At 41.0% G+C, this 20,403-nt stretch overlaps 1 protein-coding gene and 1 long non-coding RNA gene across 7 annotated transcripts in view; one reads left to right on the forward strand and one right to left on the reverse strand.

Annotated features, from left to right (window-relative positions):
- Window positions 1–1,046: 1,046 nt before the first annotated feature.
- The window catches only part of LOC120427076 (tolloid-like protein 1), a 64,482-nt gene continuing 45,125 nt past the window's right edge, over window positions 1,047–20,403 (reverse strand). For all 6 annotated transcript variants that reach the window (XM_052706646.1, XM_039591918.2, XM_052706645.1 and 3 more), the window contains exons 3-12: window positions 18,881–20,258; window positions 10,822–11,067; window positions 10,350–10,759; window positions 10,136–10,281; window positions 4,346–4,547; window positions 4,017–4,278; window positions 3,746–3,951; window positions 3,043–3,689; window positions 2,552–2,986; window positions 1,047–2,490 (exon numbers count right to left, since the gene is read on the reverse strand). In XM_052706646.1, coding sequence (XP_052562606.1) covers window positions 2,146–2,490; window positions 2,552–2,986; window positions 3,043–3,689; window positions 3,746–3,951; window positions 4,017–4,278; window positions 4,346–4,547; window positions 10,136–10,281; window positions 10,350–10,759; window positions 10,822–11,067; window positions 18,881–20,258 — 4,277 coding nt within the window. In that variant the 3' untranslated portion in view covers window positions 1,047–2,145. The remainder of the gene's footprint in view (window positions 2,491–2,551; window positions 2,987–3,042; window positions 3,690–3,745; window positions 3,952–4,016; window positions 4,279–4,345; window positions 4,548–10,135; window positions 10,282–10,349; window positions 10,760–10,821; window positions 11,068–18,880; window positions 20,259–20,403) is intronic.
- On the forward strand, window positions 12,407–13,484 carry LOC128092568 (uncharacterized). The gene is made up of 2 exons (XR_008211889.1): window positions 12,407–12,925; window positions 12,979–13,484. It is a non-coding gene; the product is annotated as an uncharacterized LOC128092568 (long non-coding RNA).

Below are 20,403 nucleotides of genomic sequence, written 5' to 3' on the forward strand. Positions count from 1 at the left end.
TTTTCGAGTGATTTTATAGCCTTTCCTCATTAAGATGCTCGCCGTCCCGCTCCGTGCCGTACTCAAACACTTAGGAGTCCAGGGCGGCGAAATCCTTGTAGATAAAAAGGAAGGCACTAGTGGTTGGTACTAGCAATGGTGGCCAACAGCTATAAAGTCAACTTCGTTTTTTCATTAAGATGGGGAAGGCAAAAATTAATGAAAGACGTTATAATTATGGCGCAATAATGGAAGGCATTTTACAAAAAGTTATTTTTAAAATTATTTCGCAAAAAGCATCATGTTAAAGTATTTTGATTTAAAATTAAAAAAAAATCATGGATTTGAGATTTTTAATGTTATTTAAGTGTACTAAGACTTTCGGATTTAATACCAAAACCAATGACATTTTCTCTAATCCTATATTTATTCAAGTTTTTCGAACTACACTCAAGACAATGTTCTTTAAATATATTCTTCTTAATCTTCAAGTTCCTGACTCACTCGTCAAAATAATTATTGTTCGGAACGGACACACGCACTTTTTAGTGAAATTTACCACACATGTCCTTTATACGCCAGTTTAATGCAGAGTGTGTAACCTGCGTCCTATCTTATCTAACAATTCTTTTGATACGCCTATTAAAGTATGATTTTTTTTTGTTCGTTAAACATTTATAGATATTCACTTTGATCGTTCTCCTATTTGCAGAATTTGATTTCACTATTAGAACCAGAAACGATGTGTACAGTTGAAGAGATTAACAAGTTTCTTTTAAAGTTGCCAGTGAAAGGATATGATTGCTGGTTGATAATGATGAGTAGGTCGAAAACTTATGTTAAATTTCTTTGGAAGAAGTAATTCTACACTTAGCTTAAATCGGTTGTTCTTAACGAGTTAACGGGTGATAATTGTAAATATATCTACGGGCGCTGTGTCGCTGGCACGACAACGTTCTGATAATGGGGTATAGTCATTGCTGCACTCGAAACAGTTATTGAAATTTTTGGTATCTTAATTATTTGTCGTTACTTCTTTACCTATACCACCTAGGAGGGACCTACGATAAACGCGATGTTAAAACTAACTTGCAGTAGTAGCTGCCCAGAAAAGGGGATTGTTTTATAAATAAATTATTTGTCTTTTATTTTCGTGCAGTATTTTTTTTTGTTGGAATTTATCATCACAGACATTTCTGTGTCGTCGTTTCTGTTTTTGTAATTTATTTTGAATTTTACAATTGTGAATTTTGAACCAGGATATTACCGTTCAAAATGTTTTTTTTTATATTTGCAGTTATTCCAGTAGTGTTTGCTGTGATTTTGTTCAGATTGTTCAGGAAAACTTTCAATTGGGTTTTTATTTTTCGTACTTTGGTTTTTATAATCTTTGGATTGATGTCAAGTTGAGTTTTCGCTGAAATTAATTCAGTATTTTACGTCAGATTATGAAATTATAATGTTGGTTAATCTTAATTATTGACATGACTCGGTATTTTACAATAACTGCTTGATTCTGCAAAAAGATTCAGCTGAGGTGAGCTCTGCAAAATCTGGAAAAAGGAACTTCAACGCTCAGCCAAGGCAAGTTACTCCTCGATCAAGCAATTAATTTTAGCTAAAGAATGTACTCTGTACTCACCCATACGCAATTTTGATGAAAAAAAAACACACACATGTATAAATGTTGTTTGAGCATTGCTGGATAATGTCAAACTTCAACGATATTGAATAAATCAACAGGATTTATTTGAGTGCATTGAATGCATGCAATTTAATAGAACTTCCATGAAAGTCAAGACTCCATCTTGCATGCAACTTTTAAAGAAATAAATATCAATCCATCGCTAGTTCGGTACGTAGAGAAAAACATAAACAAACCAATTGGTTCATAGCTAACTTACAGAAAGAATTACCAAATCTTGACCCCTGAAACAAAGATGTAAAGCATTTTAAGGTAGCTATATCGTTTGGCACGTTGCACGATGTACCAAACTAAATTAAAAAAATGTCCAGATTGCAGAAACCGACAAATGTCAACAATTAAAACAATAAAACTCACAAACTCAGCTCACGCATACCCGCACACATACACACTCACGAGCCCAGGCGCGCTCACCCACACTAGTTAACCTTGCGCCGGATGCCGACGCGGCGGGGCCTGTTTCAGTCGATCGCCTGCGAGGACCGGATCTCGTTGCGCACCGAAATGCGCACCTTGGGGTTCAGGTGCCGCTGGTTGTACAGCGGCTCGTAGGCGCGCTCGTCCTCGTCGTCGTCCTCCTCGTCCACGTCCTCGCCCGGATGCTGCCGGATGACGGTGTTTTTGAGCGAGCCCGGAAACGGTGTGATTTCGGCGCTCTCCGACAGGTCCTCGTCCGAGGCGGGACCGTCGGGCCCAAAAGGGCTGACCGCGACGAAGGAGGCGGAGAAGCCCTTGAAGCCGACGGTGTCGTCCGAGCGGAAGCGAACTAAGAGCGCTTCGTTCAGCGAGATGATTTCCGGGGGGTTCTGTTGGGCGATTTTGGGGTTACTGAAAGATTTTCGGGAGAGGTTCTTCGGAGATACTTACGCTATTGCCGCAGTACTTGCCGTGCAGCGGTCCGCTCGCGTCGTCCAGCCCGCCGTACACCTCGACGTAGTCGTACGAGCACATGCGCTCCTCCTCGACGTCGAAGGTGAGGAACTTAAGCTGGACGTTCTTGTCGCGGTCCGCCTCGATGGACCACTCGCAGTCAGCCCCGTTGTCGTACATGCCGGCGCCGAACTTGGCGTGCGAGTAGATATGCTTCACCTTGTTGGTGGCCCGCAGGTGACCCCCGCAGGCGGTCGAGTGGCTCGCGAAGAAGCCCTTCCGCTGGACACTGGTGTCCGTGTTGAACACCATATACATCTCGTTCGAGGTCGAGGAGAGCGGGTGGGGCAGTTTGGCCCCGCAGAACCGACCTAGGGTGAAGCTTTCCGGCGAATCGCCGTCGTAGATTACGATGTGGTCATAAGCGCATTCCTGGAACGGTACAAAGGTCTTTTAAATCAGTCATGTTACGCTAGCAATGCACAAACCTGGTGCGGTTCGATGTCGAACACGTTGAACACCAGCCGGATGCGGTGTCCGGGGGTGGTCGTAAAGTGCCAGATGCAATCCTTCTTGGGCGGGTAGTAGTCCGGATAGTTGGGACTGAAGATCTGCCCGTTCGGGGTCGTAACCTCGTACTTACAGCCACCCTCCTTGCAGTCGTGTCCGTTGTCCTGCAACGTGTACCCGTTGTGGCACGAGCACACGTACGATCCAAGCGTGTTCTTGCACTCGTGCTGACATCCTCCGTTGTTGACCGCGCATTCGTCCACGTCCGTGGAGTAGATCGCGGCAAAGCCGGACTTCTGGATGGTCTTGTCCGACTTGAACTCCACCCGCAGTGTATTGCTCTCCGAAGTGATCGAGCCCGGAAGTTTCGTCCCGCAGAACACTCCATGCTTCTTCAGGTTGTCCTCGGTGATCTTGGAGTAGATCGTCACTGAGTCGTACTCGCACTCGGACGCCTGGTAGAACGTATTACCCTCCAGCTCAAAGTGGGTGAAGTTCAGCGTGATCTTGTGCTGAGGTGGTGCGATGATCTCCCAGACGCATTCCTTCAGGATCGGGTACTCGTTCGGGAAGGACGGAGAAAAAATTGTCCCATTGGGCTGCTTCAGCGTACCTCCACAAGCGTCTACGGAATACGGCAAACCCATTAGAGGTGACCCAAACCCACCTTGCCAAACTTACTCTCGCAGGACTTCTTATCGCTGTGCAGCTCGTAACCGATGTAACAAGCGCACTCGTAACCTCCCAGCGTGTTGATACACTCGTGCTCACAGCCATGGTCCATGTGTTCACACTCGTCCACCTCCTTCATGAAGGTCGCCGAGAACCCTGCCTTCTGCACCGACCCGTCCGAAACGAACTTGACGAACATCTTGTTCGTGGTTGACCTGCCAGAACACCACTTTTAATTAACGCCACCACTTTTAATCAACGATGCATCTACAAAACCTACCTCATATCCGGCGGGATCTTGTACCCGCAAAACACCCCGATGACCCGCGAGTCCGCCGAGTCCCCGTCACGCACCTCAACGTAGTCGTACACGCAGTTGTCGTGGTTCTCCACCTCAAACGACTGGAACTTGAGCGCCACCTGGTAGTCCTTGGGCACCGTAATCTTCCAGATGCACTCCTTGTTCGGCAGGTAGTCCATCGGGTAGTTGGGCGACTCGAGCCGGCCTCCGCTCTCCAGGTTCACGTTGCCACCGCAGACCGCTGAATGAACAAAAGTTCACGGTATCATGAACATGATTCATGAAACCGTGAACGCATTAAGACTCACCCTCATAGCTGGCGGCAAACCCTCGCATGTTGGCCTGCCGGAACGTGGTCGTGTAGGTGAGCAGCATTCGGCTCCCCGTTGATTTGATCAGGTCGTTCACCTTACCGGAGCCGCAAAACTTGCCAAGAATCGGCGACTTGTGCCAGTAGCCGTCCCGAATCTCCAGATAGTCCGACCGGCAGTTGTTGGATTTGTAAATGTCCTGGTTTGAAAAGAGGAAACAAATTGCCACGGCCGTGAGTTTGAGTGAATTTTTAAAATTAAATCGGAATGAGCCGATCATGAAAATTAGCTCGCAATCAAAGTCAGGCCGGGTTGGCTCATGGGATCAGCTGAGATTTGTCCGAGTGAAACGTGGTTTTACGGTGTGGGTGGGAATTTGTTGAGCTTCCACTGAAAGTGTGTTCCAAATAAGAGCAAAAGTGTCTTATTTGAACATTATGTGAAAAAATTTTGACTTGATTTTCCTGTAGTCACTGACAAACTAAATCTTGTTAGAGCAAATTCAGCCAATTCTAAGCAGTCTTCGATAAGCCACTAGTGCGATTATCAAATATTCGCGAATGTCCTGTTGCTACAGCGTAACCACTGCTGTTGGGCTTGAAAACTAAAAACGCTGTTGCTGTTGGTGCTACTGGCTGGTGGGAAAATAAACGAAATCTGATTGAAATTTAAATTTATGCAGATTGAGTTCTGCTGCTGTGGCTGGCGGTCGTTGGATGTGCGGACGTGTTTGCATTTTGTCATCCAAGGATTTCACAGGATTCAGTTGGGAAAAAAAGATACAAGTGTCCACCAGCGGTGATTAAAATGAACAAGGTTACGGTTTGAAATAAATGTTTAAGGATTGATGATTGAAGGTACAGGTTTTTTTTAAAGGGTTAAGAAAAGAAGTCGAAGAAAAAAATAAAACGTTGCTTAATCCACCTTTAGGTGGTTGGTTCCTTCCTCACATTCATAAAGTCAAAACATTCAGTAAAAATAGCAACATTCCCCCTTAACATGTTTCACGAATCAACTTATTACTCATTTCTTTTGATAGGGTTCGCAGACCTTCAATATTTCTGGCTAATCGGCAAGGTCTGATAAAAAACCTATCCAACGATAGTTCGCATTGAAGATTCAGCCAATATTTCTACCACAATATCTGAGATCCGACCTCCAAAAAGTGTATAAATAACACTTAAGTGCTAATAACTTTTGATAGGGTTGTCAGATCTTCGATGTTTTAGGCTCATTTGAAAGGTATTTCAATTATCTAATTAACAACGCGTCGCATTAGGGACCCGGACATCATTTTCATCGAAATATCTGAGATCCGGTCTCCAAAAAGTGTATAAATAACACTAAAGCAATAACAACTTTTGACAGGGTTGTCAGATCTTCAATGTTTTGGGCTCAAGACGGATAGAATGAGACTAATACGGTCAAAATCCGTTCATCCAGTCCGGAGATAATCGAGGGACAATTTTTTGTCCATACACCTACACACATCCACACAGACATTTGCTCAGAACATGATTCTGAGTCGAAACTAAAAACTAAAAACTAAAAACTAAAAACTAAAAACTAAAAACTAAAAACTAAAAACTAAAAACTAAAAACTAAAAACTAAAAACTAAAAACTAAAAACTAAAAACTAAAAACTAAAAACTAAAAACTAAAAACTAAAAACTAAAAACTAAAAACTAAAAACTAAAAACTAGGAATAAGGAATAAGGAATAAGGAATAAGGAATAAGGAATAAGGAATAAGGAATAAGGAATAAGGAATAAGGAATAAGGAATAAGGAATAAGGAATAAGGAATAAGGAATAAGGAATAAGGAATAAGGAATAAGGAATAAGGAATAAGGAATAAGGAATAAGGAATAAGGAATAAGGAATAAGGAATAAGGAATAAGGAATAAGGAATAAGGAATAAGGAATAAGGAATAAGGAATAAGGAATAAGGAATAAGGAATAAGGAATAAGGAATAAGGAATAAGGAATAAGGAATAAGGAATAAGGAATAAGGAATAAGGAATAAGGAATAAGGAATAAGGAATAAGGAATAAGGAATAAGGAATAAGGAATAAGGAATAAGGAATAAGGAATAAGGAATAAGGAATAAGGAATAAGGAATAAGGAATAAGGAATAAGGAATAAGGAATAAGGAATAAGGAATAAGGAATAAGGAATAAGGAATAAGGAATAAGGAATAAGGAATAAGGAATAAGGAATAAGGAATAAGGAATAAGGAATAAGGAATAAGGAATAAGGAATAAGGAATAAGGAATAAGGAATAAGGAATAAGGAATAAGGAATAAGGAATAAGGAATAAGGAATAAGGAATAAGGAATAAGGAATAAGGAATAAGGAATAAGGAATAAGGAATAAGGAATAAGGAATAAGGAATAAGGAATAAGGAATAAGGAATAAGGAATAAGGAATAAGGAATAAGGAATAAGGAATAAGGAATAAGGAATAAGGAATAAGGAATAAGGAATAAGGAATAAGGAATAAGGAATAAGGAATAAGGAATAAGGAATAAGGAATAAGGAATAAGGAATAAGGAATAAGGAATAAGGAATAAGGAATAAGGAATAAGGAATAAGGAATAAGGAATAAGGAATAAGGAATAAGGAATAAGGAATAAGGAATAAGGAATAAGGAATAAGGAATAAGGAATAAGGAATAAGGAATAAGGAATAAGGAATAAGGAATAAGGAATAAGGAATAAGGAATAAGGAATAAGGAATAAGGAATAAGGAATAAGGAATAAGGAATAAGGAATAAGGAATAAGGAATAAGGAATAAGGAATAAGGAATAAGGAATAAGGAATAAGGAATAAGGAATAAGGAATAAGGAATAAGGAATAAGGAATAAGGAATAAGGAATAAGGAATAAGGAATAAGGAATAAGGAATAAGGAATAAGGAATAAGGAATAAGGAATAAGGAATAAGGAATAAGGAATAAGGAATAAGGAATAAGGAATAAGGAATAAGGAATAAGGAATAAGGAATAAGGAATAAGGAATAAGGAATAAGGAATAAGGAATAAGGAATAAGGAATAAGGAATAAGGAATAAGGAATAAGGAATAAGGAATAAGGAATAAGGAATGAGCATGAGCATGAGCATGGTTGACTGCCAATGAGCTGCTACTCCGTTATTGACAGATCAGCTGAAGTTAAACAATGAATCAAAAATGATCAGTGGGAGCCAACCATCCATTCACTGTTTAACCTCTGAAGATCCCTACTTTATTTGTCAATACCGGCGCCCTCCCAAGAAGCCTGCAGTTCAACAAAAGGGAGGAATGTTAGTCCGATATTTGAAGTTGCAGACTCATCAAGCACATAGTTATTCGCTATATACTTGTTGATACCGCTTGAGACCGTTGAATCCACAGCATCTCCTTCAAGCATCACGTGATTAATATTTTTTTGGGTTAGTAGGATAAGGTATTGGCTTTTCGATGCCTCCCGAGCTACGACGCTATGGGGAGGACTTTCATAACAGACCCGTCGGCGAGCCTTCCGAGCAACGATGCTATGGGAAGGTCTTTCTGGTTAACACACAAAATCACTCACACACAGTTATTTTGCTCCACTATTAACTCGACGATCCAAATTGTCAGTGCGTCTTTCGATCACCGCAAAAAAAACCTTATTCGAAAAATTTAAACACAATCCACCCGACGCCGTGCCTTCCGATCAACGATGATATAGGAAGGGCTTTGAAAATCACAAAACAATTAATTAAGTTTACAAAAGCACAAAAAATCGATCGACCCTGTCAAGCCCCACCGCCCGCAAGCGACACACACAATTCACGACAAAAGGCACACACAAAAAAATCACTTTTCACTCCGAATATTTTTTACGACCACGCGCTCCCTTTACAAATTATGCACTCTCCCCATACGAATAGCGACAGAAAAGCACACAAAAAAAATTAACCTGAATAATCACGACTTCGCGTCCCCACTTCCAGCGCACCAATCATAAGGAATAAGGAATAAGGAATAAGGAATAAGGAATAAGGAATAAGGAATAAGGAATAAGGAATAAGGAATAAGGAATAAGGAATAAGGAATAAGGAATAAGGAATAAGGAATAAGGAATAAGGAATAAGGAATAAGGAATAAGGAATAAGGAATAAGGAATAAGGAATAAGGAATAAGGAATAAGGAATAAGGAATAAGGAATAAGGAATAAGGAATAAGGAATAAGGAATAAGGAATAAGGAATAAGGAATAAGGAATAAGGAATAAGGAATAAGGAATAAGGAATAAGGAATAAGGAATAAGGAATAAGGAATAAGGAATAAGGAATAAGGAATAAGGAATAAGGAATAAGGAATAAGGAATAAGGAATAAGGAATAAGGAATAAGGAATAAGGAATAAGGAATAAGGAATAAGGAATAAGGAATAAGGTATAAGAAATAAGGAATAAGGAATAAGGAATAAGGAATAAGGAATAAGGAATAAGGAATAAGGAATAAGGAATAAGGAATAAGGAATAAGGAATAAGGAATGAGCATGAGCATGAGCATGGTTGACTGCCAATGAGCTGCTACTCCGTTATTGACAGATCAGCTGAAGTTAAACAATGAATCAAAAATGATCAGTGGGAGCCAACCATCCATTCACTGTTTAACCTCTGAAGATCCCTACTTTATTTGTCAATACCGGCGCCCTCCCAAGAAGCCTGCAGTTCAACAAAAGGGAGGAATGTTAGTCCGATATTTGAAGTTGCAGACTCATCAAGCACATAGTTATTCGCTATATACTTGTTGATACCGCTTGAGACCGTTGAATCCACAGCATCTCCTTCAAGCATCACGTGATTAATATTTTTTTGGGTTAGTAGGATAAGGTATTGGCTTTTCGATGCCTCCCGAGCTACGACGCTATGGGGAGGACTTTCATAACAGACCCGTCGGCGAGCCTTCCGAGCAACGATGCTATGGGAAGGTCTTTCTGGTTAACACACAAAATCACTCACACACAGTTATTTTGCTCCACTATTAACTCGACGATCCAAATTGTCAGTGCGTCTTTCGATCACCGCAAAAAAAAACCTTATTCGAAAAATTTAAACACAATCCACCCGACGCCGTGCCTTCCGATCAACGATGATATAGGAAGGGCTTTGAAAATCACAAAACAATTAATTAAGTTTACAAAAGCACAAAAAATCGATCGACCCTGTCAAGCCCCACCGCCCGCAAGCGACACACACAATTCACGACAAAAGGCACACACAAAAAAATCACTTTTCACTCCGAATATTTTTTACGACCACGCGCTCCCTTTACAAATTATGCACTCTCCCCATACGAATAGCGACAGAAAAGCACACAAAAAAAATTAACCTGAATAATCACGACTTCGCGTCCCCACTTCCAGCGCACCAATCATAAGGAATAAGGAATAAGGAATAAGGAATAAGGAATAAGGAATAAGGAATAAGGAATAAGGAATAAGGAATAAGGAATAAGGAATAAGGAATAAGGAATAAGGAATAAGGAATAAGGAATAAGGAATAAGGAATAAGGAATAAGGAATAAGGAATAAGGAATAAGGAATAAGGAATAAGGAATAAGGAATAAGGAATAAGGAATAAGGAATAAGGAATAAGGAATAAGGAATAAGGAATAAGAAATAAGGAATAAGGAATAAGGAATAAAGAATAAGGAATAAGGAATAAGGAATAAAGAATAAGGAATAAGGAATAAGGAATAAGGAATAAGGAATAAATATGTTTAACTGTTTAGTTAAGTTGATGAAAGAAAAAAAAGTTACCAGGTCTGTGATGTTCAGCACGATCCGCTCGCCATGGGTGGCAGTAATCCGCCATTCGCACCGTTCCGGCTCGTTTGGGGGTTGATTGCTGTAGTAGCTGGGCGAGGTGAACGCGGCCGAGTTCTCCTGGAAGGTTCGGCCACACTCTGTCAAAATAAAATTCAGAATTTCTTAATTCTTCAAACTAATCAGAAGAAGCGAATTTCGGACTTACTAGCACACTTGTACAGCAGATTCGCCTGGGCAATATCTCCCTCGCTAAGCCGCAACCGCTGACCAATTTCCGGCCTTTTCCGCGTGGGCATCTCAATCGGGAAGATCGTGTCCAGGTAGGTGCCCTTGGAGAAGGTATTCCGCGCATAGTGCATAATCGAGTCGTAATCGTACGGCAAACCAAGTGAATTGACCTCGTCCTCGGTAAGCTTGTTAAAGTTGTACTCCTGACCCTGCATTATGTTGTTCTTCTCAATGACCACGTGGTTTTCACGATCCGGTCGGGTATGTTCATGCCAAAAGCCCACCACGTGACCTAGTTCGTGCACCACGATTCCGAACTTGTCGCAGTTCTTGCCGATCGAAATGGCTTGCGGACCATTGCCTCGCTTCCCGACGAAGGAGCAACATCTGAAAGTTCACGTTTTAAATTCAAATTTCAAACCTATGAACCACCCTAACCCAACACTTACCCACACTGCCGTTCGGTGAACACGATGTAATTAGGGTGATCAATCGGGTTGCGCTCGACGAACTTGATGCACGTGTAGTTCTCCCAGTGGCGCATGGCCTGCTTGAAGAGAGCTTTATGGAGTCCGCTAAAGTTCCCGTCGATTTCGTACGGAATCACGCCAAAGTCCCAGATGCGTTCCTTTTTGGCCGTGGCCGCGCGGGTCACGCGGTGGTGTCGCGGCTCGGATGTTTTGGAATTGTCGTTGCTGAAATGTGGAATGTTTGTTATTTTTTTAATGTGCTTAATTTTGACAGATACCTCATAGTTGATCAACTTTTGTTATGCCTTTGGTCTAGGTAGATCAATGTTAATCAACATAAAGGTACTTGCACTGTCAAACGTTAACTGTCAAAGGACCATTTTACCATATTCAAAATGAATTTCTTTGAGAAAACTCAAATTAAACCATTAAAGGCAATTCCCATTGTTTATCTACAGTTGGCACCTTGCAAACGAGCCATAATGAATTTAAAATTGATAAACTACCGTGGACTTTACCCCCTTCTGTAGTGCCCTACTTTTAACAGATTCACGTCCAAAATTAATGGGTTCCGCGAGAAAACATAAAACAATTCACTCTGATGAAGGAGGGAACCACTCGAAGCGCAGGGGGTGATCAATCGAGCGCTAATTGCTGTAAATTTTCGTGAGCTCGATGAAAATTCATTGAATTTATTGATTGGTATTATTTATGGGGCCCAAAGTACCGAACCAGGATACAGAGATAACGGAAATGGCCAGCTGAGGAAGGAAGTGTGGTGGTCTCCGGGTCGACGAATGAGAGATAAAATTAAAAATTTATATTTTCGGTTTACAATAAATGGGCGTTTTGTGTGCGAGCCATTAATGGGTGCCCTCCCTCGTGACATTTTCCGGCTGGTTGGAAATTGGTTTTTTTTTGGGTGGGGTTATTGTGGTGACCGGAAATGGAAGGACTTTCGCGGTCAATGGGTAGATTATAAATGTTTGAATTGGCAATTGAAATTGAGCTTTTTTGTGTTGGAATGATTGTGGTTAACGCTCATTAAAATGCATGTGAGATGTGGATCATTCTACCTCAAATCACCCGAAATGGAGAAAAGTTTTGAAGTGCCTCATCAATTCTTGTGAATTTTAGTTTAAATAAAAATAAACAGCTTTGAATTTTTGTCCTTTGATTTTAACAAAAGATTATGAAAACTTTAATGCTATCCGGCCCCAAGGCCTAAAAATTATGAATTCTGTCTCACAAGTAGAAGGTTCAGGGATCATATCCCGGTTAGGAGTCTTAGGAATTGAACATAGCATATGAACAAAAAAAAAAAAACTACTTGAACACTATTAAATTGGTGGTCTGGGATGCTTACCCCCGCCTATCAAGAGCTTTACACTCGAGGAGTGAATTGATCCGTAATGAGAAATCATGATATTTTCTTCAATTAAACACGGTTTTATCCTTGTTTATCCTTTATTTGTATACAATCATATATGAGATGATTGGAGGTCAGTCTATAATTTTTAAACATTCCAAATATAGCTATTTTCAAAATCTCATAACTTTACGCTGTTGCCGAGGGGGACGTCACTCCGCGATAACACACTAAAACGCACAAAAACGAGCTCGAAAAGCATCAACGCTACTCATCGTGCCGAGATTTCACATAACGCCACCCTAAAGCAAGTTATCGCAAGTTAACGCGCGTTAAAGCGAATTAAAGCGACCAGCGTCTGCTCGACTTTTGAACCAGGGAAATCTATCTTGCAACCTTGCCGTCGAGCAGTTTTTGGTCATGTTTGGCAACTCAGTATTTGTTTTGGTTTTTTTCAAGCAGTTTTGACAGAAAGAAAAAAACAAAGCAAAAAGCGCCCGGAAAAAAAAATCAACGCCCGGAGAAGTTTGTTTCGGTGTGATCGCCGGCTCCACCGTCCACAGAGCGCGACGCACGTTTTGACGACCGGAAAAGTTAACTTTTCTCCCGGTGTGTTGGGTTTGATCGGCGCTTGGATCGGCGGCTCTAACATCAAGTGGAGCGGATTTTGGCGGAAAATCCTGGCGCAAACTCAAGGAGGAGCAAATTTTTCGAGTAATGTTTTCTAGCAGTGTGATAATTAGTTTTGATTTGTATTGTTTTTGTAGGCAGATAAACAACGCGCTTGGATGTAGATATGCCTAGACTGGGGCCATTCCAGTCCGGCGCTCCGCTGACCACTGAAAGGCGCACCACCACGTTGCAAATATCAATGGCCATTATTCACCAGCTTTTGCCCGACCAAGGACAACTTTGAAACATCCTCCAGCTCGCAGAACGTCCATGCGACGCTAGACGCTTTCAACCAGCTGGGCAATCTCTTTTTAAAGATCAACGGCGAAGTGCTGGATGTGGTATTGGCTGTGTTCAACAAGGATGGACACTCCAGACTGGATGTTCCCGAGTCCCGAGACCACGTTTGAACCCATCGAAGAGACCATCAACCTGATGGACAAGAAGGTGGTACACCCCGCGGAAAAAAATCTAGCTGCCGCAGTATATCGACATGCGGGGACGAGCTCTCCCGATCCAGCTGCGCACCTGAACCACCTCGACCACAATCTGGACGGCTGTCTCCGCAGATGTACCAAATTTAATAAAATTATGAAAAAGATTTTTTAAACAGTTTGGGTTTCTTCAACGGAAGATTTATTTCTAAAAGCAAACGCATCACACTACTTTTTTATATTGGTTAAATAAATGATTACAGATTTGTTTGTTTGAGAACCTCAACTTTTTGCCGACAATCTTGAGCTGCTCAAGTAATGACCACCTTGCCACGGAGGAAGGCCACAACCTGCGAGACGATCCTGTCGCTATATTCCGAGATGAACGCGTTCGTCTGTAGGGGAGAGTGGGGAGACTTGATCCCCGGGGAGACTTGCTCCCAAGCCTGTATCTCGTCAGCATGTGGGTAAAACAATTAGATTTGTTCTAGAAAGTTGTGCGAAATCGACTAAACTCATTGTAGAAAACAAAGAAAAAAAATAAAAAATGTTTAGATTGAGTTACACACATTTTTCGAAGAAGTGCTGCAAAAAACTTCCAAGAGATCTTTTTTCTTTGTTTTGATAAGTATAGAAAACACTCAAAAATTATTCAAAAAAATATTTTTTATACATGAATTGTTTGATAAACATATCAACTCCAAAACCCTTACGCATTTGACGTTAAATTTATCGTCATACTATTTTTACAATCAATTGTTTAAAAAAGTGCGTTTAGGGAGACTTGATCCCTGCATTTTTACAGTCACTGGAATCAGCCTCAAGATTAAATAATTTGGCTGGGATTTCGTACATAGTTTCCTTTAGTATAGTTGTACATAACTAACTGCAGTTTGAACCATTTTTCAAAAGTTTTGTAAACAAAAATTACCAGCTTTTGTAAACATGCTCAATTTTGGTCTAAAAAAGAAAATTTCAAGTTTTTAAATATTTTTCATGCTAAACTTGTTATATTTTGAACACAAACGTACAGGTTTAATGTGAAATTGCTGTATCTTATAGAAAATTAAAAGTTTGGATGAATAAGAAACATTTTGCTTAAGATTTCTTCAAAATGTTGAAAGGGGGATCAAATTACCCTCAACATTTTGAAAATGCCGGTTTAAAATATTTTTTTAAAACGCTCGGCATTATTCGAAGAGTTTATCTGATGAAATACCCTTATCAGCCAAACATAGTTGAATGTTTAAGCTTTCAATTCATGCAAAAAGTTTATAGTTTTGTGAGAAATTGACAGAGTTATGTGCGATACAAAAAAAGGGGATCAAGACTCCCCACTCTCCCCTATGCTTTATGAAGATTCTCCAACCTGGCACAGACTTGGGTTGCATTCACCTTCGCGAGATAGGAGGGGCACTTCATGCTTCACTACGCCTTGCGCTGGCAGTCCGGGAAGCGGTTCTGGTAGTTGCTGCTAGCGCTTGCGTCGTACTGGCTAGGATGGTCGCCCGGCGTAAAGTTGTAGACATGGGTTTTGCTTGAATCTTGCGATATTGCATCGACCTCAATCGATATTCCTTCTTGCACGACGGCGTGTTGCCCTTGTTGGCGGAATGTCCGCGGTTTTCTTTTCCACAAAATTATTCACCTGTTGAGAGTTCTTCGTCATCATCGCCTCCACAATGGCGCATAGTTGTTCAGTCACAGCCGCAATAGTATCTGGATGCACGGGAACCTCCTTTACGCGGAATCGTCCTGCTCGTCAACCTCTGTGTAGTGTTGCTTAGCGTTCCGATGGCTTCAGGTCAGGAAATCGGCACTTTGGAAGGTCGATTTCAAGCGTATCCTTCGGGGCCGGTTCGCGCCTTCAATTCATGCAATTTTCTCAACCTGAGAAGGCTTTTCTCCACCGGGAGACTGACGAAAGGCTCAAGAACCAGTGGTGGAACCGTTTCAAACCACTGGAACGGGACCCAAGCAGGCACAGGAACGTGCAGAACGGTTCCGACGGATGATCTCCCCCTCAAACTTTTCTTAAAAATAAAGCAAAACAAACTGCTCGAACATTTGACAAATAGAACTGTCATTTGCTTTTGACAGTTCTCGCTGTCAAAAAAAATCGAGCAGTCTGATACGTGAACGCAACAAAAGGTAAACCAAAAAGCGAGTTATCGCGGTTAACGCGAGTTAAAGCAAAATAAAGCGGAAAGGTGAAAGTGAACGCTGCAAAGGTTTGAAAAGGAAGCGCTATCGCTCGGTTAGCGCGGAAGTGACGCCCCCCTCGGCTGTTGCATAAATTTGATTTTTTATATATATTTTTGTTTGGTTTAGACCATTTGGAGGGCTAAACGATGCTCAAAGAAGGAATTTTGCGTCAGTACACTCAACCCCCAGTGGTTCGTCACTTTTTCGTTTGACACTTTTTAGTTTGTACCCGTTGGTTCAACAGAGTTAAACTAAAAAGTGACGAACTGTCACTATTTACACGGTGCTCACGCACACTATCAAGACAAACGTTTGGTAGTGTGTGTAAATTCTTTGTAAAAGGGGTGTCACACTAAAAAGTGACCCCGTTCGTTTGACAACAGTTGGTTCCAAACCATCGGGGTTTGAGCACTGACGAACTGACGTGCCACCAGGAACAAATTTGTCAATCATTTTTGACCGCACAATGTTTCTTTTTCTTTGTACTATTTACTTCTTCGGCTAAACAGGGCCAAACATGGAATATTACGCCCATTTAAAATGCTACTCTTGATTTAAAAAATTTCAAAATATTTTTTTCGAAAAGATCGGAAAATTTCACGAATGTTTCATATTTTAACATTGAAAATCGGACCATTAGTTGCTGAGATATCGACATTAGAAAATGGTGGGCTGTTTGGGTGAGACTTCGAAAACTTCAATTTTCCTGTTTCTATTTCTTTAAGCGGCTGTATCTCAGCAACCAGTGGTCCAATCTTTAATGTCTCTTAGACAATTTTGTAGTAAATTTTCTGAACTTTTCAAAAAAAAAAATTTAGAAATGGTCACTCATGGTCACTATTTTTAAAAATAAAAAAACTGCAAATATTTCGCTAAAATCAAACTTTCGGTGGCTATATCTTGAAAACAGAGCGTTTAATCAAAAAATCTGTAAAGTACTTTTCGATTGGAAATTCAATTTTACATTAAAAAATCAATTTTTTTTGCATGAAATTTTGATTTTTTCCGAAAATTATTATTTTTTCAAAAATTCATAACTCGGCGGCAGATTTTATGACCATGTTTCTCTATAGCTCAAAAGTTGCGGATTTTTGTCTCCTAAAACGTATCAAAAAATCTCAAAAATCAAAAAAATACGTATTTTGGGAAATTGAGTTTTTATGAAAAAAAAGTTGATTAAAAAATCTGCAAATTTTTTTTCCGTGTACCTATTTTTTTCTCAATAGCCCTCAACAATACCTACAACTTTGCCCAGAAAATTCACTCAAAAGTTACAGCTGTTTGAATATTTACGTACCATTTTTGTATGGACAGCAGCCAAAATTGTATGGAGACTTGTATGGGTGAACCAATGACACAAAATAGCTTCTTTGGTCATAGGGAAGGCCCCCACAAAGTTTGAGCCAAATAAAAAAATACAAAAAATAAAAATGGTCGAAATCGGCCGATTTCGTAGAGAGTTGCTCATGGTTAACTGCCAAAATTGTCTGGAGGTTTGGATGGACGAATCAATCACGCAATATTTTTGGTCATATGAAAGCTCTATAAAAAAAATCACCCAATAAAAAAAATACAAATTTAATCCATTGCTGGGTTTCGTGAAGAATTGCTCCGATGTAAATTAAACTGTCAACTGGCGTGGTGAGTTTCCAAAAATTCAAATCGACGGTTTCATTTTTCATTGTTTAAACAAAAGAGATTTATTTTATGTCTGTTCGTCTGTGATAAAAGTATGGCAATAAAGTTGTCACAAACACTGAAAAAATCTGACATAGCAAATTCAAATGTTTTTTCACGTGAGCTTCTCGAAAAATGAACACGATAATTCAACATGCTTTTCATTTGACCCTAACATGATTTACATGTCACATGGATGTGATAATCATTTGAAACCAGCTGATTGCTAACAAAAATACTATCATTCTTTTATCGCATGGTGTTCACGTTAGATTCAAGTGAATTTCTCTTGGATTGGCCCCATCAGCCTTTTTCCTTGATAGTGAAGTGGAAACCACGTTAAAACTGTATGTTTTGAATTTGAAAGTCAAGTGTCGATTTTTTTTCGGAAATTCATTAAGCAAAATGGCGAGAAGGAGACAGGCACGTTCGGAGCTCGTCCCGAGGCCCACAAGTTTTAATTGGTTAAAATTAGGATTTTATCATGAGGAATCGTTTTTGATCACGGTAAGCACTTTGATTATTAAACAATATTGCTAAGCTGAAAAGTTGTTCTATTTTTTTTTTTCTTAGGAAACCGAGTAAAAAGTGGAGTGCAAGTGGCCGGATTTGAATTAAGCTTCGAGTGCGTACAGTGTCCAAAGAGGCCTCAAAGAAAAATCCGGCAATTTTTTGCTACCAGTGACTGAGGAACAGCAAGAGGCGACCAATCGATGTGGCAACGTAAGAGAATTCTTGGTAGATTTCTTGGTCGATTTTTTTTTGTGTAATTGCGACCTGGCCGGATTTGCCGAGATGTGCTTATTTTGTTTCAGTTATTTTGAATTAAATTCAATGTGATGAAGAAATATATTTTTCGAAAATGATTGTTGTTTTTATTCGATATTTTACCTGCGGGATTTTTTTTTGCGTGCTATCCATTTCATATTCAAAAGAATTTCACGTGCTAATCATGTGTGGTGACATGTGAATCTCACGTGGTTTTTCATTTCATTTCGATGAGAATTTCACATGAATTTACCGGTTCTCGGAATGAAATATTTCTATGTGATTTACACATGACATTCACATGCGAAGTCGAATGGGGTAGATTCATGTGTAAAACATGTGACATTACTATGTGCCTTTCTTTCAGTGAAGTTTTAGTGTAAGTTTTTTTTTATTCACCCCATTTTGAGGCGGTAAAGAGTTGACTGATTTGAGTCCCCTTCATCCGTCCAAGAGTCAACAATTCATGGAAAATAAACGAATCCCCGAATGTTCTCTTACTAATGAAAACAGCATAGAAAACAAAGTATTCACAGATGGCATTTGCTTTTCACTGGAATTGTGTGTATGTGTCTGTCTATGCTCTTTGGATATTTTTTTCCGCATCGATGCCTTTGTGCTCTCTTATGCTGGGTTTCCTATCAACTAGATAGGAAAACCAGCAAGCTTAGTACAAGAGAGCTCAGAGGCATCGGTATGTTGAAAACTAGGAAAAAAAACGTCACCACTGCTCGTTTGCATTTTTGCAAGATACACTGTGAAAAATATTTTAGTAATATATGAAGTAAAATCAAAAGAAAATTATCGGCTATGCAAGATTTTTTTTTTACTAATTGCTAATTTTATCATTGAAAACTAAAAAAAAATTACAGTGCCTATTTCCCCAATAAAGCATTTCCCTCCTCTAACTCACCTTTCACCAAGTTCAACAGGTTGCTCCTGCCAGTGGTGATGGTGGTGTTTCCGGTCATCATCATCGCCGTCGCTTACTAGATGTGCCGCCATGAACGACGACTGGATGACATTTCCGTTGGCATCCTTCAGCAAGTTTGCAGCAGCAGTCTGTTGTTGTTGCTGGTGCTGATGGTGGTCATGGTCTTCTATAATGATGTCGTCCAGAACGCGGGTCGGCTCCGTAGTCGGTTTCCGCCGCTTGGCGCTGGATTTGTCCGTTTGTTTGTGGCTCTTTTTGGCGGGTTTTTTCTCCCACGTTGTTTGTTTGTCTTTGGTGGAGTGTGTTTTCGGCTTGCGATTGGATTTCACCGTAGGGTCTTCGATGGAGAGGGTGGGACTGCTGAGTTCGGACCGGAGCCGTTCGAGGCGAGCGCGGTACGAGTCCGCGTTGGCGTTCAGGGGCTTTCGGCGGGGTGCGAGGTCTTCGTTGGTGGAGTTTTTGCGACCAACTCCCTGCCGTCGGCGTCGTCGATGGCGCTTGTGGGTCGTGATGGTTCCGTCACCGTTGAGGACTTGGACGTCCTCGAGGGTGCGGCCATTGCCACCGGAGTTGCTGAAGCGATTGGCTTGAGTGGTGCGAATTGGCCGCAGCGTGGAAGTGGTAGTGGCTACTGCCGGTGGAAGGGCACTTTTCCGGCTTACGTGCCCGTTGCTGATGATGTTATCGCTCGAGTCGTCTATAACGATGTCCTTGGTGTCGGATTGGATGCGATTGTGGTCAATGTTGCGAACGTCTGTCGTTCTGCCTTTGGCTTTCCCCTTGGAAACATCACTCTTGCTAGATGGAGTGGGCCCACCCAACTTTTGCTGGTCAACCTCCCCTAGCGTTGCCGTTGACGACGCCCCACGAACCACTTCTTGATTGGCCTGACCAGCGTTGCCACCACTCCCATTGTTCCGGCCGATGATGTTATCGTTGTTATCAATAATGGTCGCCTTAATATGCTGGGATTCCCCATAGTAACTGTCAATTATGGCATTCTCATCGTCGTCCACCACGTGATGCCGGCGTCGATTCTGCAGTGATTTATGATCGACAGGTTGTGACCCATCATCCCCAACGTCCACCGTTGGATCGTTCAAATTTCGATTCAACCCAGCGGAAGTTGAGGTGGTGGAGGAGGAGGAGGAGGTCGTAACGAGGTCCAGCCCGGACAGCTGCTTTGTTTTCTTGCGGACAATGTCGGTGAGACCCTCCTCCTCCACCTGCAGACCCTCGTGGTACACCTCCTGTTTGAGCTTTTCCAGCTCCTGCTGGAAGGTTTTGTTGAGGCGCTGCCGCTGCCACTCGGTTTCGTAGTTGATGTTGGGCAGCGCGATGTCACCCATGAATTGGCCTGTTTAGGGGAGCGGATGAAAGGAAATTGGTTTGCGATTAGAATAAGGTTCAATAACTTTAGTGGAAACTAAGAAACTGTATTGTTTTTTTTTTTTTAAAAACGTCTTTTATCAAACACCCACAGTGAGGCACAGGATTCCGGT

The sequence above is a fragment of the Culex pipiens genome, chromosome 1 (genome assembly GCF_016801865.2).
Source record: "Culex pipiens pallens isolate TS chromosome 1, TS_CPP_V2, whole genome shotgun sequence".
NCBI lineage: Eukaryota > Metazoa > Arthropoda > Insecta > Diptera > Culicidae > Culex > Culex pipiens.